The sequence below is a fragment of the Purpureocillium lilacinum genome, assembly GCF_023168085.1.
Source record: "Purpureocillium lilacinum CBS 284.36 DNA, scaffold_8, whole genome shotgun sequence".
Lineage (NCBI taxonomy): Eukaryota > Fungi > Ascomycota > Sordariomycetes > Hypocreales > Ophiocordycipitaceae > Purpureocillium > Purpureocillium lilacinum.
The window spans coordinates 2,666,020-2,684,508 of NW_027072118.1; the positions used below are offsets into that span (position 1 = coordinate 2,666,020).

At 59.7% G+C, this 18,489-nt stretch overlaps 4 protein-coding genes across 4 annotated transcripts; 1 reads left to right on the top strand and 3 right to left on the bottom strand.

Annotated features, from left to right (window-relative positions):
* Positions 1-45: 45 nt before the first annotated feature.
* On the bottom strand, positions 46-6,504 carry PLICBS_010532 (uncharacterized protein; the record flags this gene model as incomplete). The annotated part of the gene is made up of 1 exon (XM_018326337.2): positions 46-6,504. The coding sequence occupies one exon, from the start codon at positions 6,502-6,504 to the stop codon at positions 46-48; it is 6,459 nt and encodes a 2,152-aa protein (XP_018174656.2).
* Positions 6,505-8,240: 1,736 nt separating this feature from the next.
* PLICBS_010533 (uncharacterized protein) lies at positions 8,241-9,889 on the top strand (the record flags this gene model as incomplete). Its single annotated transcript, XM_018326336.2, has 3 exons — positions 8,241-8,615; positions 8,696-8,962; positions 9,014-9,889. The coding sequence occupies 3 exons, from the start codon at positions 8,241-8,243 to the stop codon at positions 9,887-9,889; spliced, it is 1,518 nt and encodes a 505-aa protein (XP_018174655.2).
* A 351-nt stretch (positions 9,890-10,240) lies between these two features.
* Positions 10,241-13,025, bottom strand: PLICBS_010534 (microtubule-associated protein, microtubule dynamics during spindle orientation; the record flags this gene model as incomplete). The annotated part of the gene is made up of 2 exons (XM_065601947.1): positions 10,241-12,907; positions 12,966-13,025. 2 exons carry the CDS (start codon positions 13,023-13,025, stop codon positions 10,241-10,243), a joined length of 2,727 nt encoding a protein of 908 aa, XP_065458019.1.
* Positions 13,026-14,262: 1,237 nt separating this feature from the next.
* Positions 14,263-16,292, bottom strand: PLICBS_010535 (uncharacterized protein; the record flags this gene model as incomplete). The annotated part of the gene is made up of 2 exons (XM_018326334.2): positions 14,263-15,098; positions 15,155-16,292. The coding sequence occupies 2 exons, from the start codon at positions 16,290-16,292 to the stop codon at positions 14,263-14,265; spliced, it is 1,974 nt and encodes a 657-aa protein (XP_018174653.2).
* Between the last annotated feature and the right edge of the window lie 2,197 nt (positions 16,293-18,489).

An 18,489-nucleotide genomic window follows, 5' to 3' on the forward strand; every position in this document is an offset into this window, starting at 1 on the left:
AGACCCTACACCTGTTAGATATGCTAGGTGACGGCGCACGAGGACTTACTTGGACATGGGGTTCGACTTGTCGTATTCAGCGTGGACCTGAAAATAAAACGGGTCGCCGTTCTCGCCCTGGCACACCAGCTGCTTCGTCGGCCGCTTGAGCAAGTCTCTCCACCAAAGCTGGTCTCGGCTCCATTGGTAGCCGAAGCCACTGTCGGGCCTCACGAGCGCACGCTTCTCGTATACGGCGCCGACGGGTGCGGGGCGCGCGTCGCCCGGTGCAATCTTTTCAATCTTGAGCAAGTGGCCTTCTTGAGCGTCGTAAACGCCCAGTTCGACTGGGATCTGCGTGGCGTTTTCGACCAACAGCGGTGACCGCAGCGTGACATTCTTGACATTGTCGGCGCCGAGGCTCACTTCGACGCAGATTCGATGCGAGACGTTGTCCGTCTTTGGCCGGAGGTTGTACAGAAACTCGCCCTCGCGGTTGATTCGCACGTTCTTGACAGGGTCGAACCCGCTGCCCTCCAACCTGAGGGTTACGTCGTTTTGGCTAGACTCGGTGAGGAGGTTCTCTCGCATCTTCTCCCAGTGCTCGAAGCTCCACGGGGCGTCCTGCCCGTCCTCGAGAGTCAAAGACAGCGGCTCCTCGCTCGTGGGGCTCTTGGAATGAAGTACCACTCCAAAGCCCGTGTAGTTTCTGATCCGGTACGGCGCCTCGACACCGCGTGGCTTGTCGAGAACGTCTTGCTCTGTGGTCAAAAAGTCGAGCGACTTGGACGCGAGCGCAATCGTCGCGGTAGTGATGGTTATGTCAAACGTCTTCTTCGATGCCACGTCGACGGACAAGAGACCCGACACAGGCTCCTTGGCGACGCCGAACCCGACCTGCCAGGGTTCCACAAGCGGCTCCCAGCTCGACTTGGAGAAATTGTACACATTAGAGTACAACTCGATGGCAGCCTCGGCCTTGAGATTAGAGGACCAGTTCTCCGCGGTGGCGGTAAAGTCCTTGACGCCAATGTCGAGGATGGGCAGCTCGTGCAGGTCGCCAATCAGAACGACTCGCACGCCCTCTATCGTGGCGGTGAGCTCTTCGTGCCTGGCAAGAGCCGACGGCTGGCTCTGGACTGGTATCTGAGGGTTCTTGGTGGCAATCGTCCGCGTGCCCTTGGTCTTGGCTATGGTGGAATGGCCACGGCCACTGAGGGACTTGTTCTTGATGCTTGCGTTACGCAGCTGCCTGGCCTTTTGTTCCGCTGGCGTCTCGCCGGGCTCGTTGGACTCTATGCCAGACAGCTCGCTCGCTCTGCTGACGATCTGGAGGACGAGAAGAATGTCTCTGAGGGACAACCGCAGAATCAGGGGCTGCACCTCGATGTGAATATTCGTCAGAGATGGCTGCGACGTGTCCATGTTCATCTGGATGGAAAAGTCGTCGATGATTCTCAGCCGCGACGTCTCCTGCTTGTCCATGCGGCACAGGAACATGCCAACTTCGGAGATTTGGAACGTGAGGGCGTGCTGCTGAGAGAGGAGGACCTGGCGAATGTTCAACACAATCGCCTCGGAGCTGGCGCTCAGCGGGTTGGCGATCAGGATGACCTGAGCGTCCACGAGGTTGACGCGGAATGCAACGCTCGTGGTCGGGCCGCCCTCCTGCGGGGCAATGTCCTGTGCATCAGTCCGCTGCCGAGAGGCCTGGGACTTGGCCCGTCCTGACCTTGCGCCGGTATAAGTCACCTGCATCGAGTCTGCGTCCGATTCGTCCGGAGACTCGAGCAGACTCTCGTCGTCCATCGGACTCGATTCGTCGACGGCCAATCCTTCCGTCGCATACTTTTGCAGCGCAAAGAGATAGTCCAATGCGAATATGACGCGGGGGCTGTCGATGGTGGCCATTGCAATGATGCTACGCTCCGCACCGCCAGACATTGTGACGCTTGCCATCAGCTGCTGTGCTTCCTTGTTGGATGAAGTCATGATGCGACGGAACTTGTTGGACTCTCGCGGGCGGCTGTCTTGGATCGTAAAGGAATGGATGAGGAGCTCGGCCTCGAGCGATCCATCAGAGAGCATCCGTGTCTTCACCTTGGTTCCGTCGAGCGAGAAGCGCGAGAGACTCGACGCGGCTAGGTCACCGACCGGCTCGTCCTCGTTGGCCATGATGAGCTCCAGGCCCACGGAGCCCGCCTGGAACACAAGATCAAGCTTGGTCCACGTGTTTTCGACCGTGCCGAGTTCTGGTGAGAGGTCGACGAGGTGCTGGTCTGCGGCGTCACTCGGCGGCAAGGTCCTGGCTCGCTGCAGAGTGTCTTCGTCGACGAGCCGGGCAGCCTCTTCGTCCGTGTCGCCGCCCTCTCCGGCGAACGCGGCGGGGACAGACTTGGAGATCTCCATCAAAAACTTGAGTTGATGCTGCGTCAGCCGGAGCTTGATGTCGGAGAGCGAGCCCTCGATCTCGGTATCTGGACGCTTCACACCGGGCTTGTGCTCCGCGTAGGTGACATTGAACCCGAGATCGACATGATCAATCATCTCCAGCTCCTCCGACCTATCCCCTTCGTAGTGCAGATCCGATGTCAGTCGGATGTTTCTTATTCCAGCGGAAATCTTCATGGCAATCTCGGCGTCTTTGCTGTCGTCCAGGGGAGCAAACTTGTTCTGGGCGTAAATTTCACCCAGGTAGGCCGTGACCAGGTCGCGCTTCGGGCGGCCGGGAATCATGAGGCGCGGAAAGACGACAATAGGGGTCTTGACGATGACGTCAAACTTGAACCGGCTGGGGCTTTGCTGTATCTGGTTCGCTCGACTGACGGCGGCCTGTCGCGCGGCATTGTACAGGGCTTGCATCTTGCCAAACTTGACCAGAAAGTCAATGATCTTGCGGAACGGCTCTTCGACAAAGTTGATCTTGACCGAGCCGGCGCGGAGAAAGACTGAGCTGTCATACCCGGGGTACGCCTTTTGGTTCGACGGATCAAACGTCTCGTAACGAAAGTCGGCCAGGTCGTCGCCCTGAATCGTGACCAGCTTCCGCAGGTTCGACTCCTCGGACACGCCTAGGTTCACGTCGTCAACGAGGGAAAGGTCCCCGAGCCTGGCCGAGATGCGCATAGTCTTTCCGCGCAGGAAGATGCCCGCATCAGCCTGATTGAACGAAAGTGTGGCGAGCCTGATGCCGTCGTTGTTGAGAATGAGCCGGATGCTCTTGAGGTCCACCTTGACTCTGATGGACCCCGCATTGGCGTTTTGCCTTGCAACGTCGAGAGCGTCGTCCTCACTCTCATCCTCTTCGACCTCTATCTCGGGGAGAGCCTCCTGAGTCTGCTCTTGGCCATTGTTGCCGCCCGTAAAAGTGATGAGGATAAAGTCTAGCAGCGTAAGAAGCGTCTTCCTTGTCACGATGAGGTTGATGGTCGAGACCGCCGCGGTAATGTTGGTCTCCACGCCTTCGTAGACGGGCATGAACTCGGGCGACTGTCGATTCACCTTCATAAACTTGACGTGGACCAGGCTGCGGCCGGCCTGCCTATCATCCCTGTCTCCAGATGACACGATGGACTTGAACTCGTCCGGAGGATTGTCGACAAAGTCCTCCACCGTCACGGAGCCGAGAGACACTTCGGCGGCCATGTCAAAAAGCCGCGTGTAAAAGGCCAGGTCGAATCTTTCGGCGACCAGCTCAACCAGCAGCGTGTCCGGCTTCTTCTTGTCCGGGTCGCTCCGATAAAGCGAGCCCTTGAGCGTGTCGACCTTGAAGTTGAACTCGAAGCTGCGCTGGTGAATCTTGAGGTGCTGCGGGTCCACGCCGTCCGTGGCGTCCTCGAAGTCGTCCTCGTCCTCGTCCATGTCGTCGAGGATGACGGCAGTCTGCGGCTGCATAAATGGGAAAGCGGTCGACTGCCGACGCTCGCGCTGTGACTTTCTGCGAGACCTATTCGATGCGCTGCTCACGGGCCGAGGGCGCTGCGGCTGCTTCGACTGCTCTTGGACCGCGATCTCCAGCTGGTCCTGCTTTGAGAGCTTCGGGATGGCCACGTCAATGATCCTCATCAGGTTCTTGTATTTGGAGTCTGATACGGTCGCATGGAGCATTGGTAGATGCCCAGAGACCTTGAACTTGGTCAGGTTGGGTGCCTTTGGCAGGATCGACGTCTCCACCACAAAGTCGACATTGATCTGCTCGACCACGTGGAGCTGCGAGCCGCCCGTGGTGCGGTCAAGCTGCTGCTTGGTCTCTTGGATGGACGGGCCGATGAGGACCTGGGTCGACGTGAGCTTGACGATGAACTTGTCGTACATGACCGACTCGAGCCTCTTGAAGTCCTCCTCGCTGTAGGACTGGCGTTGCTTGGACTGAATCTCCTTCATGGTATCATGGTCGACCAGCTGGCTGTTGACGTGAATATGACCAGCGTCGACAATCAGGCAGGTCGATTCCTTGGTCGTAATGCTGACCGGCACAATGATCAGGGGGGCCTGCAGATCAAGCTCGGCATTGATCGTCTTGTGCTCCTCCAGCGCAAACTCCAGCCCGGCCCTCGTCTGCTCGCGGATGCCCTCGACAGTCGCGCCAGCCGTCTCCATGAGGGCCGTGATCGATTCCATGTGCCGCTCGGGCGGTCTGAAAAAGTCGACAATGCCGACGACAAAGTTGGGGTTCCACACCACCTCGAGCGGCTTGAGCTTGCCGACGACGGCGATGTCGCCTTCGCGCTCGATCGGGTTCTTTTCTACCTCGAACTGGAAGAAGGGCTCGTTGTCGTCCTTTTCCAGCTCCATCAGCGACAGTCGCTTGCGCTGCTTCGTCGACGGCGCGTCCTTGACACGGACAATCTCGGGGTACAGACTGTCGGGGGTCGTGCCATCGTTGACGCGCAGCCCTCCGAGGCTGACGTTGGCCAGCAGCGAGTCCTTTCTTTGAAGCGCCTTGGCCTTGAAGACGTCGAAATGCAAGCTCAGTAGATCGCGAGCGTCTCCGTGCGGGCTCTGCCTCAGCGTAAAGCTTCCGGTGCTCAGGGACGTCTCGATGCACAGCTTGACCGCCTCCCGCGGGACGTCGACCGCCTCAGCCAACGCCGTCTTTTCGTCCCAGTCAATCATGTCGTACAGCTCCTTGCGCTGCTCCTCGGTCATCTGCGTGTTTTCTTCGTTTTCTTCAATCTTGCCCTGCGGCTTGGAACCCCACATCCACGAAAGCCATCCCTGTTGCTCTGGCTGCGCAGACTGCTTCTTCAGGGCCGCCGCGTTCTCCTTCTTTAGCTGGTTGCGGGCCAGGGAGCGCCAGAACCGCAGATCCTCGTAGTCGAGCTTCCACTCCAGGTTGCCGAGGTCTTCGTTTTCTTGAGGCGAGAGGCTCTGCTGTTGCTTCTTCTTTTTAAACAGCTCAATGTACCGGTTCCGGTCGTCTCGTCGCTCGCGAAAGTAATCCCACGACCACTTGCGGTTCCGCTCGTGTATCTTTCCCAGCACCGCGTTGCCGGCGAACCGGAACCAGGCTCTCGGGTCCTCCTTGGGCCGGACCCCCTTTGGCTGGAGGCCCTTGTACTCTTGGTGCCGGATAAAGTAGTGGAAGAGATCCACCATCATAAGGGCATCGCGATACTGGTCGTCGTCGAGCACGAGGCCAATCTCCTCGAACAGAAGATTGGCCTTGAACTTGGGCACGTGAATGTCGCCCGACTTGTCGAGCTCAATCTTGGCCTGGCCGCTGACGGGCCTCAGGATGAACTGGTGGTGCGAGGTGGCGGCGTTGGCCTTGCCGACCATGCTGCGGAACTTTTCCACCATCTCTTGGTGCTCCATGGGCTCCGCGTCCGGAGACTCTGCCTCGCGGCCGGTGCCAAACAGGTCTGAGTCGGTGTTCCAGTATACGGCGAGCGCACCCAGTGTCGCCAGCTTGTGCGTGACGTTGCTGCTGTCCTGGATAAAGGTCGGCTTCCACTGACCGTCGGTGCTGACGGCGCTAAACTCCTCGAGCGTGAAGCCGAGGGCGAACGGGTGCCCGGGGGCCGATATGGAGTCCTCGTAGCGGATGTGGATGTTCTTGACGGTGACCTGGAGGTTGTCGACAATCTTGGTGACGAGGCTCTGGGTGAAGCTTTGGTTCTTTTGCTGCTCCTCCTGGCTCATGCCTTCGCGGTTGCGCTCCTTGAGCAGCTCGGCGCTGTCGAGCTTCTCCATCTTGAGGCGCTGCTTCCGGCGCTCCTCTTCGTCTTGGTCGTACTCGGCCTCTTCCTTGGGGCTCGCGAGCAGGTAGACGTCCTCGATGAAGACCTTGACGGGGGCGCCGCGAAGGTTGGACCAGGGGATGACGAGGGTCAGCTCGCCGAGGTGGCCCTCCATGACGTTGATGGGCAGCTTGAGCTGGTCGAGGGCCTCGCGGCGCAGCTCGAGGTTGCGGAGCTTGACATCGCCAGACCAGATGCCGACCTTGAGCTGCGTTGGGTCAAAGTTCTTGACGTACATGCCGAGGAAGCGGTTAAGCAACCCGGCGACAAGACCCTCCAACATGGCGGCGGCGGGCGGGCCGTAACCCGGGCCGGGGAATCGTTGGGTAGGGAGAGTGTTGGAGTCGGAGGATCAGATGGACAACATCGGTAGGCGAGGCGGCGTGCCGCGTGTCGTGACGATTTGTGAAGGGCCGAGCAGAGCCGTTGTAGGTAGGAGCCGTGGCCGTCTGCTGTATCGTGTCGGTGCTTTGGTCGTCGTCGTGGGGCAATTGTCGTCGCCGTCGGCGTCTTCGACCCGGCCGTTTAGGTGGAGGGGCTCTCGAGGCCGTTAGCGGGGGCTCTCGAGCTCGGGCTCGGGCTCGTAGGTGAGGTTGCAGAGGGAAGAGAAAGGGCGTCCGCTCGGCAGCAAAGCAGCGGACGTGTCGAGCCACGGTTGGGGAGACGTCGCGTGGTCGAATCAGGAAACTGGCCGTGACGTGACGTTGGGGTGCGCGTCACCTCCTGGCTGATGGAGGGATGGATGACCTGAGCGGACGACGACGGACGGCGGGCTCACCTCACCTCGGGCCAAAGCCCAGCTCGTTTCTCCAGCGCCGCGCGGACGGGAACCTGACCCTGGCAGAGCGGCAGCCCGTGTGTGACGTAGCGGCTCCGCTGGAGGAATTGGTGCCTTGACGGCGGGGCCAGTTGACGCGAGCGCTGTAATTGCAGTGGGCACACACCCGTGCACACTTGTAGACGACGTGCGTTGCTGGACGCTCACGCCGGCCACCCAAGGACGCCCGGGCATAGATGTTGAGGAAATTGAAACTGCAATCGCAGAGCAGTCCATTCTATTTATTTTATCGGACATTTTGAGCGCAGCTAGGAGCAAGAGAAGCACATTATGCGTGGAGAAGCCCATGCTATCTGGTCCCGTCCTCTGCCCGTCCTTGTCACGTGGAAATCGTTCTCTGGCGGCCGCTGCTGGTCAAGACCGGAGGTTGCCTCCAGGGCGTCGTCTCCGCCAGCACGGCGTCTAAAAGTCACCTACAGGCAGGGCACCAGACTCCGAGCCCATCATCATCGGAAAAGCAGCACAATAGAAGCTCCAAACCTCCCACGAATATCGTAAAAGTGACAAGGAGATGGAGCATTTCTCCAAGCTCGCATTTCGAGCTACGTTTCTTGGTCTCGTTCCTCCCGAGCCCTGCACGGGCCAGCGCCAATCATCCACTAAAAGCTTCGGCGCCGGAGCCACTGCCGGACCAAACCGTCCAGCACCTCCCGATCTGTCGCCAAAATTACGTCATGACCGCTCAACCTCCCTCCCCGATCCCTCTCGATCCCCCAATGCCAATGCCAATGCCGCCCCGAAACTTGCGGACGGGCAGCAGCGCGGCCAGCCACCTCACCCGCTTCTGGGCTTTTATGCTTTCCCGGAACCTGATTAGAAGGCAGCCACGGGTGCCTGCGACCTTGTACCTGCGGGGAGCTGGAGCTACCTGGATACAGTAGAGGTGCGGCAGCTGCCACGACGTGCGTCATGATGCCATAGCCCCCGTGCTATAAGCGCCTCCGTCCGGACACCTCTTCCGCCGTGCCAGAGGCCGTCGTCATTGTTGACTGCTTCCTCTACTTCATTCCTCCAATTGGCGATACCGGCGCTGTATAGCAATTGGCCTGCCTGATATCCGCCGTGCCTGTCTATTGCCACCGTGAGGCGGCCTGCCCATCGAACGCGTCTCCTTGCGCGTCTTGACCCTTGAGAGCCCATCGCGGTGATTCGACCTGAGCTGGGCTCCTCTCCAGCTCACCATGTTTCGAACCGCGCGACCAATCCTGCACCTTTCCCCGGGAGCTTCCCTCGCGAGCTCGCTCTCGCGTCGCAATGCTCCCACGGCAGCTTCCAAGCTCCTCCGGCGGGCGTCGCGGCCGGTGACCTGGTCCGTGGTGCGCTTCGCAAGCAGCGACTCCAACAGCAGGGGAAAAGACAAGGACAAGCCGGAGAACCCCCCGCCGCCCAAGCAGCCCATCGACCGGGAGCACGAGATGAAGGTCGCCCAAGAGAAGCTCAAGCCCCGGCCAGACGAAGTCTCAAGCCAGAGCTCGGTCCGCCACGTCTTGGAGGGGTCCGGCCAGTCCAACACGCCCGAGCCTGCGAGCTTGAGCACCGGCTTGAAGCACGACATTGTACGTAACCAAAGAATGGCTTGCTTGGACTGTTCAACACCTGTGTACCACGTTCCCGCTAACACGGCACTCATCCGCAGGGCATTGTACGAGATACCTTCCGCCTCACGCGGGTTCCCAAAGAGTCTCACGTCCTGGGCCTCGCCGGCACGATCCCCTACCTCGCAACATCCCTCTCGACCGTCTTCCTCGCCTGGGACCTCACCAAGCAGGTCCCCACAGGGAACCGCCTCTACGACGCCCTCTTCATCCCCCACGACACGGCGCATTACCTGCTCAGCGTCATTGAGCCACTGCAGCTCGGCTACGGCGCCGTCATCATTTCCTTTCTCGGCGCGATCCATTGGGTGAGTCAACACCGGACCGGTAGCGAGGGTAGCTGCTAACAGCTGGCACAGGGTCTCGAGTATGCCGAAAAGGAGCCTCTTCGCGATCGCACCCGCTTCCGCTACGGCATGGGCGTGGCCGCCTCTATCGTCGCCTGGCCCACCCTCTTCCTCCCCTTCGAGACGGCCCTGACGACGCAGTTCATGGCCTTTGTTGCCCTGTACTTTGCCGACTCGCGCGCCGCCTCCCGCGGCTGGGCCCCGCAGTGGTACGGCATGTACCGCTTCCTGCTTACCGTCATGGTAGGCCTCGCCATCCTCGTGTCCCTGGTCGGCCGCGCCTCCATCAGCCAGCACGGCCGCCTGAGCAGCCAAGGCCTCAGCTCCACCATCGAGAGCGCCGGCATCGCGGACCGAAGCACAAACTGGGCCAAGCTCGAGGCCGAGGAGAAGGAGAGGCTGCGCAAGAAGAAGGAGGAGGCCGAAAAGAAGGCCAAGAAGGAGGCCAAGAAGAACCAGGCCGACAAGGGCGCGAACAAGGAGGAAGGCAAGAAAGAGTCGGCCGAGGCAAAGGATACGAAAGACAAGGCGGACAAGCAGTCAAGCGGCGCCAAGGACGATGCAAAGACGGACGAGGACGAGAGCAAGAAGGACGAGAAGCAAAGTGACGACAAGGCGCAGGATGAGCCCAAGGAAGGCAAGGAGAAGAAGGGCGCAGAGAACAAGGGTGACTCCGAAGCGGGTAAGAAAGAGCAGAACCGCACGAAAGACGACGGCGGCGATGAAAAGGCCAAGGACAATTCCAAGAAGACCGAGGACGGAAAAGACGCGAAAGAAGGTGATGATGAGGCCAAAGGTCATGACAAGGAGAACAAGGGCGGACAGAAGGACAAGGAAGGCGACAAGCCCAAAGACGGCGGCAAGGCGGACAAGGGTGCCAAGAAGTGAGCAATGGCAGGTTCGTTGCACGGAGTTTACGGCCGGTCATGGCGTTCTTTCAGCAATCATTTACACTGCTCAATTGACAGACCCTAACACTCTTCGCTTGCGTCACGGTGCCTCGTGAGCAAACTCGTACAGCACCGTCAGACGTTGCGAGGCGCACAGATGCTCCCGCTACTGATGTCCATACTCTAACAATCACCTGGAGGAAAGGGGTATGTGTTCCAACGCCATGAAAATGCACAACCCTCCAGCATGATTCAGACCCATGTCGGCGTCACCTCCCACATCGTAGCATCGTAGCGGCCATTAGGACGTAACAGTAAATCATTCCCCTGACCATACTCGTTCGTTCACTCACTCACGGCCGGTTGAATCCCTGCTTGGCCTGCGCGCCGTTAGCTTTTCGTCAGAGGATTGTGCGGCAGACAAACTCGCCTTCATCTGCTCGATCCGGGCCTTTAGCTGACTCGTCACCTCCGCGGCTCGCCTCCAGCTCTCGACTCCGCCACCGCCGGAGGGTTGCGGTAGAGACGACACCGGTCGCTCCCTCGCCATCGCGGCCCCGGAGTCGCTGGCGTCGTCCCGATAAGCCGCCATGTTCCTAAAGTTCCGGGCAGGCGAGCCCCGACCCGACGACGCGGAGCTCCCGTTGTGCCTCACGTCTGGGCTCAGCTTGGTCCTCGGGTACATCATCTCCCCGTTCTCCTTTTCTTCGGACATGGTGCTTGCAAAGCTCATCCGGTTGCGGTTGGCAGCCGCTGAACCAGGGTCGCGGAAAATGCCAACGTCGTCAGTCCCCGGGGAGGCGACCCTCGGGCTGACGACTCCTGAGCCCGCATTGAGCCCCTCGGCATTGTTGAGCGCCTTCTTCAAGCGGTCCATCTCCCGACGCAGCCGTTCGTTGACTTGTTCGGTAGCCTCGGCGTCGCTGCGAGCGCGCACAAGCTGCGTCTCCTTGGCCTTGATGCTCAAGACGTCCCTCGTGTGGTCCTCGATGAGGCCGGCGTTCTGGTTCTTGAGCTCCTGAATCTCGGACAGGAACTTGCTTCGCTCCTGTCGCAAATCGTCAATCTGTCGAGTTAGACGGTCGTTGGCGGCACGGAGCTCTTCCAGCTCAGCCCGCTCCACGGCAGTGAAGCCGCTAGACGGGTGGTGCGATTCTGGCGGCATCTGCGGAGGCGCAGCCGCAGGCTTTGCCAGCGATCGGCCGGCTAAGCCCCGAGACGGTCCGAGGCGAGGCTGTGGGGGTGCTGCCGCGGGCTCGTCGTCGGCGGGCATGACCGGCGGCCCGCTCGGTGCGCGCCTGGGAGAGGCCGTCCCGGGCGCTCCGATGGTACGCTTCTGCGGTGCCTTGAGCCCGCCCAAGCCTGACGACTTGGGCAGCCCCAACTTGCTTCCTGGGGGGCCGACCTTGGACGTGGGCCGTGGTGACGACGGCGCTGACTCTGCCGCCGGTGCAGCCGCCGCCGGCGCGGCCTTCCTCGCAACTGGCTTCTTCGCTCCTAGGACCTTCTTCGCCGACGCCGGCGGGGCCTTGGCGGCGGGTGCAGGCTTGGGCTTCTCCTTGGCCTTGACCTCGGCCGTCTCGAAAAATTCCTTGACCTTGGTCTTTCGGATGTCGTCCAGGCCGTCGAGGTACGGCGTCATGGCACGCTCTCCGATGATCTTCATGACCGTTCCCAGTATCTCCGCGCCACCGTCACGCAGCGCGGGACTCGATTCGGATAGCAGCTTCTTGCCGGCTTCGCAGATGGACGCGATTTCAGGCTTGCTCGGCACGTCTCGCGTGGTCCGCAGGCAGCGGATCAGAAACTTCATCGTTCCCTCTTTGACCTGGGGATTCTTGTTGCTGAGGTACGCGATAATGTCCTCGAGACAGTCAGCCAGGTTTGTGGACGAAAAGACGGCATCAAGGGCGGCGCCAAGGGCATCGGCGACCGTCTGCTTCTTCTCCTTCAGGCGATCCATTATGGGCTGCATGACGGTCGGGCGATGCTTGGCAAAGGCCTGCCGCAGGCCCTTGGCCAGCAGTTCGATGCACTGCGCGGCTTGCGTGACGACCGCGACATTGGCGTCCTTCATGCACTTGGCCAGGCCCCGCGTCACCTCGTTGAAGTCGCTGTCCTTGATGCGCGGTACGTTGAGGGCTTGCCCGAGTGCGTCGACCGCTTCTTTGCGATCCTTCCACTTTGACGACGCCAGCATGTCGCTAAAGTTGGGCGGGATCTTCTTGGTAATGTCGACGGGCTCTGCGAGGGAGAAAGCGTCCATCTCTTCAGCAGCGTCGGCCTCCTCCCCGGCCGCATCCCCGTCGTCCTCATCGCCACCGGCGGCAGTCTCCGCGGCGGCTTGCTGGGACCGCAGGAGACGCTCCTGTTTTGGCGGCGGCTCTGCTTTGATCTTTTCAAACTGCGATTCCAGGTCAGTCTGCTGCGTCGGCTTCAGCTCCCCCCAGAACATGGGCTTCATGGCCTCACGCAACCATCGGTACAGCTCCACGGTGAGGTTGGTCGCCTCGGCGCGAACGTTCTTGTCAGCGGCACCAAACACCTTTGGCAACGCTTTGAGGACGGGTTTCGGGTCGACCGTCTTGCAGCCGTAGTTGTGAAAGATGGCCGTCAAGGCGTTGAGCGTCGCTGCCACGTTTTTGGGCACCTTGTTGGAGAGGCCGGGCATCACGTCTTCCAGCACTGGCGCGGCAACATCCAGCTCAATGTAGAGAAGGATCGCCTCGAGGGCATTCTGCTTGGTGGCTGCCCTCGTAGACGACAGGCTCTTCTCGACCATTGGCGTAATGGTCAGCCCGCGCGTCCGCAGCGCGCAGTCGCGTCCGCCATACTTGAGAAATGCGCAGAGCGCGATGATGCCTTCTTGTTGCGCGGCGACGTTGGAGTCTGACACGGCGGCCTTCCACAGGTTTGGGTCGTTGAGGAAAGGTCGGAAGCACGGGTCGGATTCGTCCGGCGATACGGAAAACTGCTTTGCCGCCTCCTCGTAGGCCTCTTTTCTCACTTTCCAGAGCTGCAGGACAACATTAGCGACTTGACTAGGCCAAGCGGACGGGACGTCCGTAACTGACCTTGTGAGTGAAGCGGTCTGGTAGCGGAAGGGAGCTAAAGTCCTCTTCCTTGTCCGCCATGTTGGCAGCGTAGTAGTCTGTTGCGTGTCCGGTGGAGCTCGAGCCGCGAGGGCAGAGGTGCCGGGGCCTCCTTTGCGGCCTGACGAATCTACCGACTTTGTCAATAAGCTTGTGCATGGACGGGCGCGGCAGGCTGTGGTGGGCGTCCATGGGGTCACAGGAGGGCAGAGGTCAAGGGCGAAAGCATGGGAGATGCTGCTGGCGGCGGGCTGGAAGCGCAGATAAAGGCCAACAATGACGCAAAATGTGTACAACAGGTATTGACGTACCGCGAATATGGGTCTCACGACGGGTACCAGCAGGCACGTCGACTCAGGCGGGGGTTGCGGCGCAGCCTAATCGAACCGAGAGATGGATCGCGGCAACAGAAGCAAGCGTTGCGATGCCGCTTTCCTTGTCGCGCTGTCGCTGGTGGAAAGGGCTGTCGTGGCGGGTATGCGCTGGGCGCGATGGAGGCAGCGGTGGTCGTCGGGTCGATGGACGAGCTGGGCGGGGGAGCTTTGACCGGTCGGTGCGCGGCGGCGAGCGACACGAGCGCGCGTGGGCGGGAGCGTCGAGCAGAATGTAGAACGTCGGTGGCGGCCGTAGTTGGGCGACGGCGTAAGTAGGTGAAAGCAAAACCGCAAGGATGGATGTCGGTAGAAGAGTCGAGACGCTGGCGGCGACGCGGAACGTGTTGTTTGTTGGTGGACAGGGGAAAGGAGGGACAGCGACAGCGCCTGGGCAGCCACAGGGACAAGCCGGCGGGACGTCGAGCTCCGGCGGCCCAGAAGGGTGGTGGTGGCACTGGTGGCGGCCCCTGGCTCGGCAGAGCGCCTGGGCTGGGAAAAAGTCGGTGGGGCAGAGCACGCAGTCAATGCAAGCTTCGGGCAGGTATGGCAAGCCACTAGAGGCGGCCAGCCACTCTCTGTCAACACACTGTCAACACTGGGTCCGCCCGCCCAAGTGCCCGCCCGTCAGGTTGAAGTGCCAATCATCGGCGCCCAACCGTTCCTACAGCGACGGCCCGCGATGAGGTGGAGCCCCGGAGCCCGCTGATATCTAGGGGTCCTTGGGGTCCTCCTCCACTGCAGGCCAACCCGGAATACCTACAGGCCCGCAGTCTCATATGCCCGGTGGCCGGACATCGCCTGATGTCGGCGGGCAGCCTCACGAGACACCCACGTCGGATGCTGCAGAGGAGCAAATTCACAGCATAGAGCTCAGAAGCGGCCGTGCATCTCGCTTTGATAATCTATTAGGTGGCGCTGTTCGTACAGAAAGCTACTTGCTCAGAACCATGCGGCTTGACCTGTTCGCGCTTTGCGCGCGGCTCTTCTCCCTCGTCTTCATCCTGCTCCTCGGGCGAGTCGTCCAGCCGTGGCTTCTGGCGCTCGGTGCTCAGCCATGGATGGTCGAGAAGCTGCTGGATGCTCGGCCGGTCGCGAGGATCGAGCTTCATGAGAAACTCGAACCAGTCAGTGACGTCCTTACGGAAGCTCTCCGGAATGTTCTCGGTCCAGCGGCCTTCGCGGAACGATGCGGGCTCCTCATCGTCGTAGTCCGTGACCCTACCCTTCTCGTTGAACATGCTCTCGACGTACTCGGTGTGTCCACGCTCCAGCAGCGACGCTGGAAAGCGGCCACCGCCAAACAGCTCCTGCATCTGCATCAGAATGAATGGCTCAGAGTAACCCACGTTGCCGTTACCGTCCGCGGTTTCGGTGATGACCATGACTTCGTCGTTGAGGAGTCTGAGAAGAGTCGGTCCAAGGCTCCATAAATCAACAGACTCGTCCCATCCGGCTCTGAGAAATACCTCGGGCGCCCGCATTGCATCCGGCTGGACCATCTCGCACAGGTGATGGTCCGTCCAGGACGCAACGCCCCAGTCTCCCAGGCAAACCTGGACGTCCAACGTCTGGTCCAGGCCATCGGCCCAGTAACAGTACATTGGCATCGACCGCATCACTCTGTACGGCTCATTCGGCTCCACGTAGTCCACCAGCTCGTAGGTGTCAGGAAGGAATCCCTCTTCGATCTTGAGCTTCATGTCGGAAGAGAACCGAACGAATATATTGTCAAGCTTGATGTCTGCCATTTTGGTTACCTTTGCTCTGAACAGTCCTACTGATGGAGGCACGTCTTACCTGTGTGAATGACCCCATTTTCGTGTGCGTAGGATAAGGCCATCAGCAGCTGTTTTGTGATGGAGGCGACGGCGTAGTCAGGAAGAACGGGCCCGAAACCGTACTCGGTCTGCAGATACTCGGCGTACCCCTGAAGCGACATGCCCATCGCCTCAAAGACGAGGCAGACGTGCGTCCCGTTGGGCCCCTCGTGCTCAAACTGGTCGAGCAGATGGTTGATGTACGAGTAGCCCTTGTGGTTCGGATCGGCCGTTCGGAGGTGGTTGAGAATTTCTATTTCAAAGATGTGCTCCTCCTCGCCGTACGAGTCCGCGGCGAGAACCTTCATGGCACGAAACACCCCCTCCTTAAGGTCTCTCACAAGCCACACCGTCGAGTAAGCTCCGCTGCCAAGCTTGCGACGGACGCGGTAACGGTTGTTGTAGACCTGATCCACACAGACAGGGTGGAAGCCACCGGGCCGATATTTTGCAATAGGCTCTTCGTCGTCGCGCCAGTCGTACGCTCGCGCTGCTGGTGCTTCATCCGCGTCGTCTGACTCTGCCTCATTCATGGTGGTGCCGTCATCGAAACCGGCGGATCCTGATTCGGGCATCGCTTCATCATCGGTCGAAGCAATGTCCGTTGTGTCGTCCTCCACGACGCCGGGGCTGCTTTCATTGGAAGCCAGAGCCAGTCCCCAAGCGCAAAGGATGTTGCTCGTATCTCGGCCCGCATCATCACATAGAGCCATCTCGCCGAGATCGCATGCCAGCGTGCCGGCGGACGCCATGACCTTCATGCTGCTGCTCGCGCTTGTGGTCTGGAGCTCGTCAAGCTCGTGGGCGGGGGCAAACGTGGTTCGCAGGTCTTCCATGGCGAGCTCTTCGGCGAGTGGAGTGGCGGCGTACTCGAGCAAACACTCAGATGTTCCGGGCCTCTGGGAAAAGTCGTTGCTGGCGATTGGCCGTGGCTCTTTCCCTTTGATCCCGTCACTCCCGTGGCAGGCGGTTTGCGTTCCGCGGTCGATGGTCAGAACCGGACCTGTGATTGAAGCAACGAGCCAGCGCGCCAGCCTGCGCAGCAGACCCTTGGCCCGTTGCCTCATACCGAGGACGGAGGTGATGCGCGAGATTCCTCGCATAGATGGGTTACACATTGCGATGAATCAGTGGCCGCACGAGAGAATGCTATAGAAAGACGTAGACGGATGTACGCTGGAACGAGAGTGCTAGATTGAATCGACCGCATCCTTTAAAGCTTTCGTCTAGCTCACAGTCTATTTTAAGCCCTGGCGATTTGGCTTTGTCGATGGTTGTTCTTGGTTGGGTCCCTTTGTTTGCTTGCAACGCATGCAAGCGGGTGAGCGTCATCCTGCGAACGGGCTTGAGTCGCCTGACGACAAAGCGAATGCCCACTCCATGTTTCTTTGCTCCGGCACCGTGTAAGTGTCGGCCACGGCGCGCAGCACAAGGGCTTTTCTAGTTGCGTAGAGGCTCGGAACTTCAATGCGTCATCGTGAAGCTTCGCAAAGGAACCGTTGAGGTCAAAATCGCCGGGGCGTTGACGCGTCAAGACGGCTTTACGCGTCGTGAACAAGCTTTGTAAATAGAACCAAAGGGCATTTAATCAAGGCCGTAATTATGCTCTCCTTGTCCTGGCTTCTTTCTCATCTACTCTGTGCAAAGACATTGTGTGTCCCCAGCGCCCTCATCCATACTATAAGAATGCGAATCGACTATCACGCCGCAATGCTTCTGCCAGCTTCATATTGTCAATCTGCGCAACAGCGCCCACTCAACGATATCTCGACGTGGTTCCGCCGCAAAATCGCCGACAGAGAACGCGCCATGGCTACCATGCCCGAGTTTGGCCACTTCCCGGTTACATACACGCACGAGAGATCGCGGACTCTAGAGATCGACCAAAGGTGCCGACAGTACGCGATGACAAATTTCTCGTGTCACAAGATCTCAAGGGCCCGTGTGAACTGCGTGCCAGGAACAGCGTACGTCCATCCCTTCTCACGATTCCTTGATCACTTCGTTTCGCTTACAAGTCCACAGGAAAACAGACGGAGGCGCGGCCTGGCACACTGGAGGCACAGACAAAGATGCCGCAGAGCACATCACGGTCCTGTACTATACATGGGACCCCAACACCGGCGGCGACGTACCCTTCACAACCTGTCACATCCCGAGGTACGAGTTGCCTGCGGCGACTAACAAAGGAAACTACGGGTTCCAAAACGGTGCCTCGAAGACCGGCGCGGGGTCCGAGACGACCAACTGGAGGCGGCCACCGCAGAGCATAAGCGAGTGGCATCAATCCAGACCAAATGGCATGGCCCGAGAAGCGCCTAGGCCACAGTCGACGCGTGCCAGCATGAACAGCAGGGTAAGTCAACCCAACCAACACTTCAAGACCCTGGAGCCACCGTCTGCTAACACATCACAGAGAGGACAAAGAACCGTAACTTGGCAACGTAGACGGTGAAGGGATTGTGAAAACCTGACCAGATACGGATCTTGATGGACGCCGTACTGGCCATGGCCTTTGGCGATCGATCCCCAACGGACGACTTGTGTGATGGCGGGACACTGCGACCTTGATGGATAAGCCGATCTGCGCCTGGTGAGGCCACCATGCTTCACGAGATAGCTTGCGTTACTGAAGCTGGCTCGATGAGCAGTTCGGGCTATGTGCAATGCGCGTAAAGCACACCCGACAGAGCCATACCCCGTGGAAAAGGCGAACACGATCGGAGAGACGGAGCCTCTGTGTTTGGGCATATCTGGCGTTCGGATTCAGGAGCATCGACATGCTGGAGTTGGCAGTGGCTCTTGGTCTAGACTCTGGACTCTGGACCCTGGACCCTGGACATCTCTGGCGCTACGGGTCAAGGAGCATCGACACGGCCTGCAGGGATTGTGGTTTCGGTTTTAAGGACTCTGGCCTTGCGGATTCACGGGCATCGGCATGTCGCGAAAGGACGACGACTCTGGATTTTGAACTATTTTTGGCGTTACGGGTTGGGAGCATCGACACGGCCTGAAATGATTGTGGCCCCCTTTTGGGTACTCTGGCGTTGGGGATCATGAGCACCAACATGTGGTGGAAGAACAACTGAACAACGGCTTTGGATTTGGACATTTTGGCGTTATGGTTGGGAGCATCGATGCGGTCTGAAAAGACGGTGGTCTGGGGGTTGGATACCTTTGGCATTATGGGTCTCGCAAGCAGCCCTTCATAAATTGAAGCACGGCTCTCTTCAACGTCCACGTGCAAGACTGGTGTGTAAGTCGGCCGAAACGTCGCGGTATTGTGCATGTCGCTGCCACCGGGTAGGGGTCGTC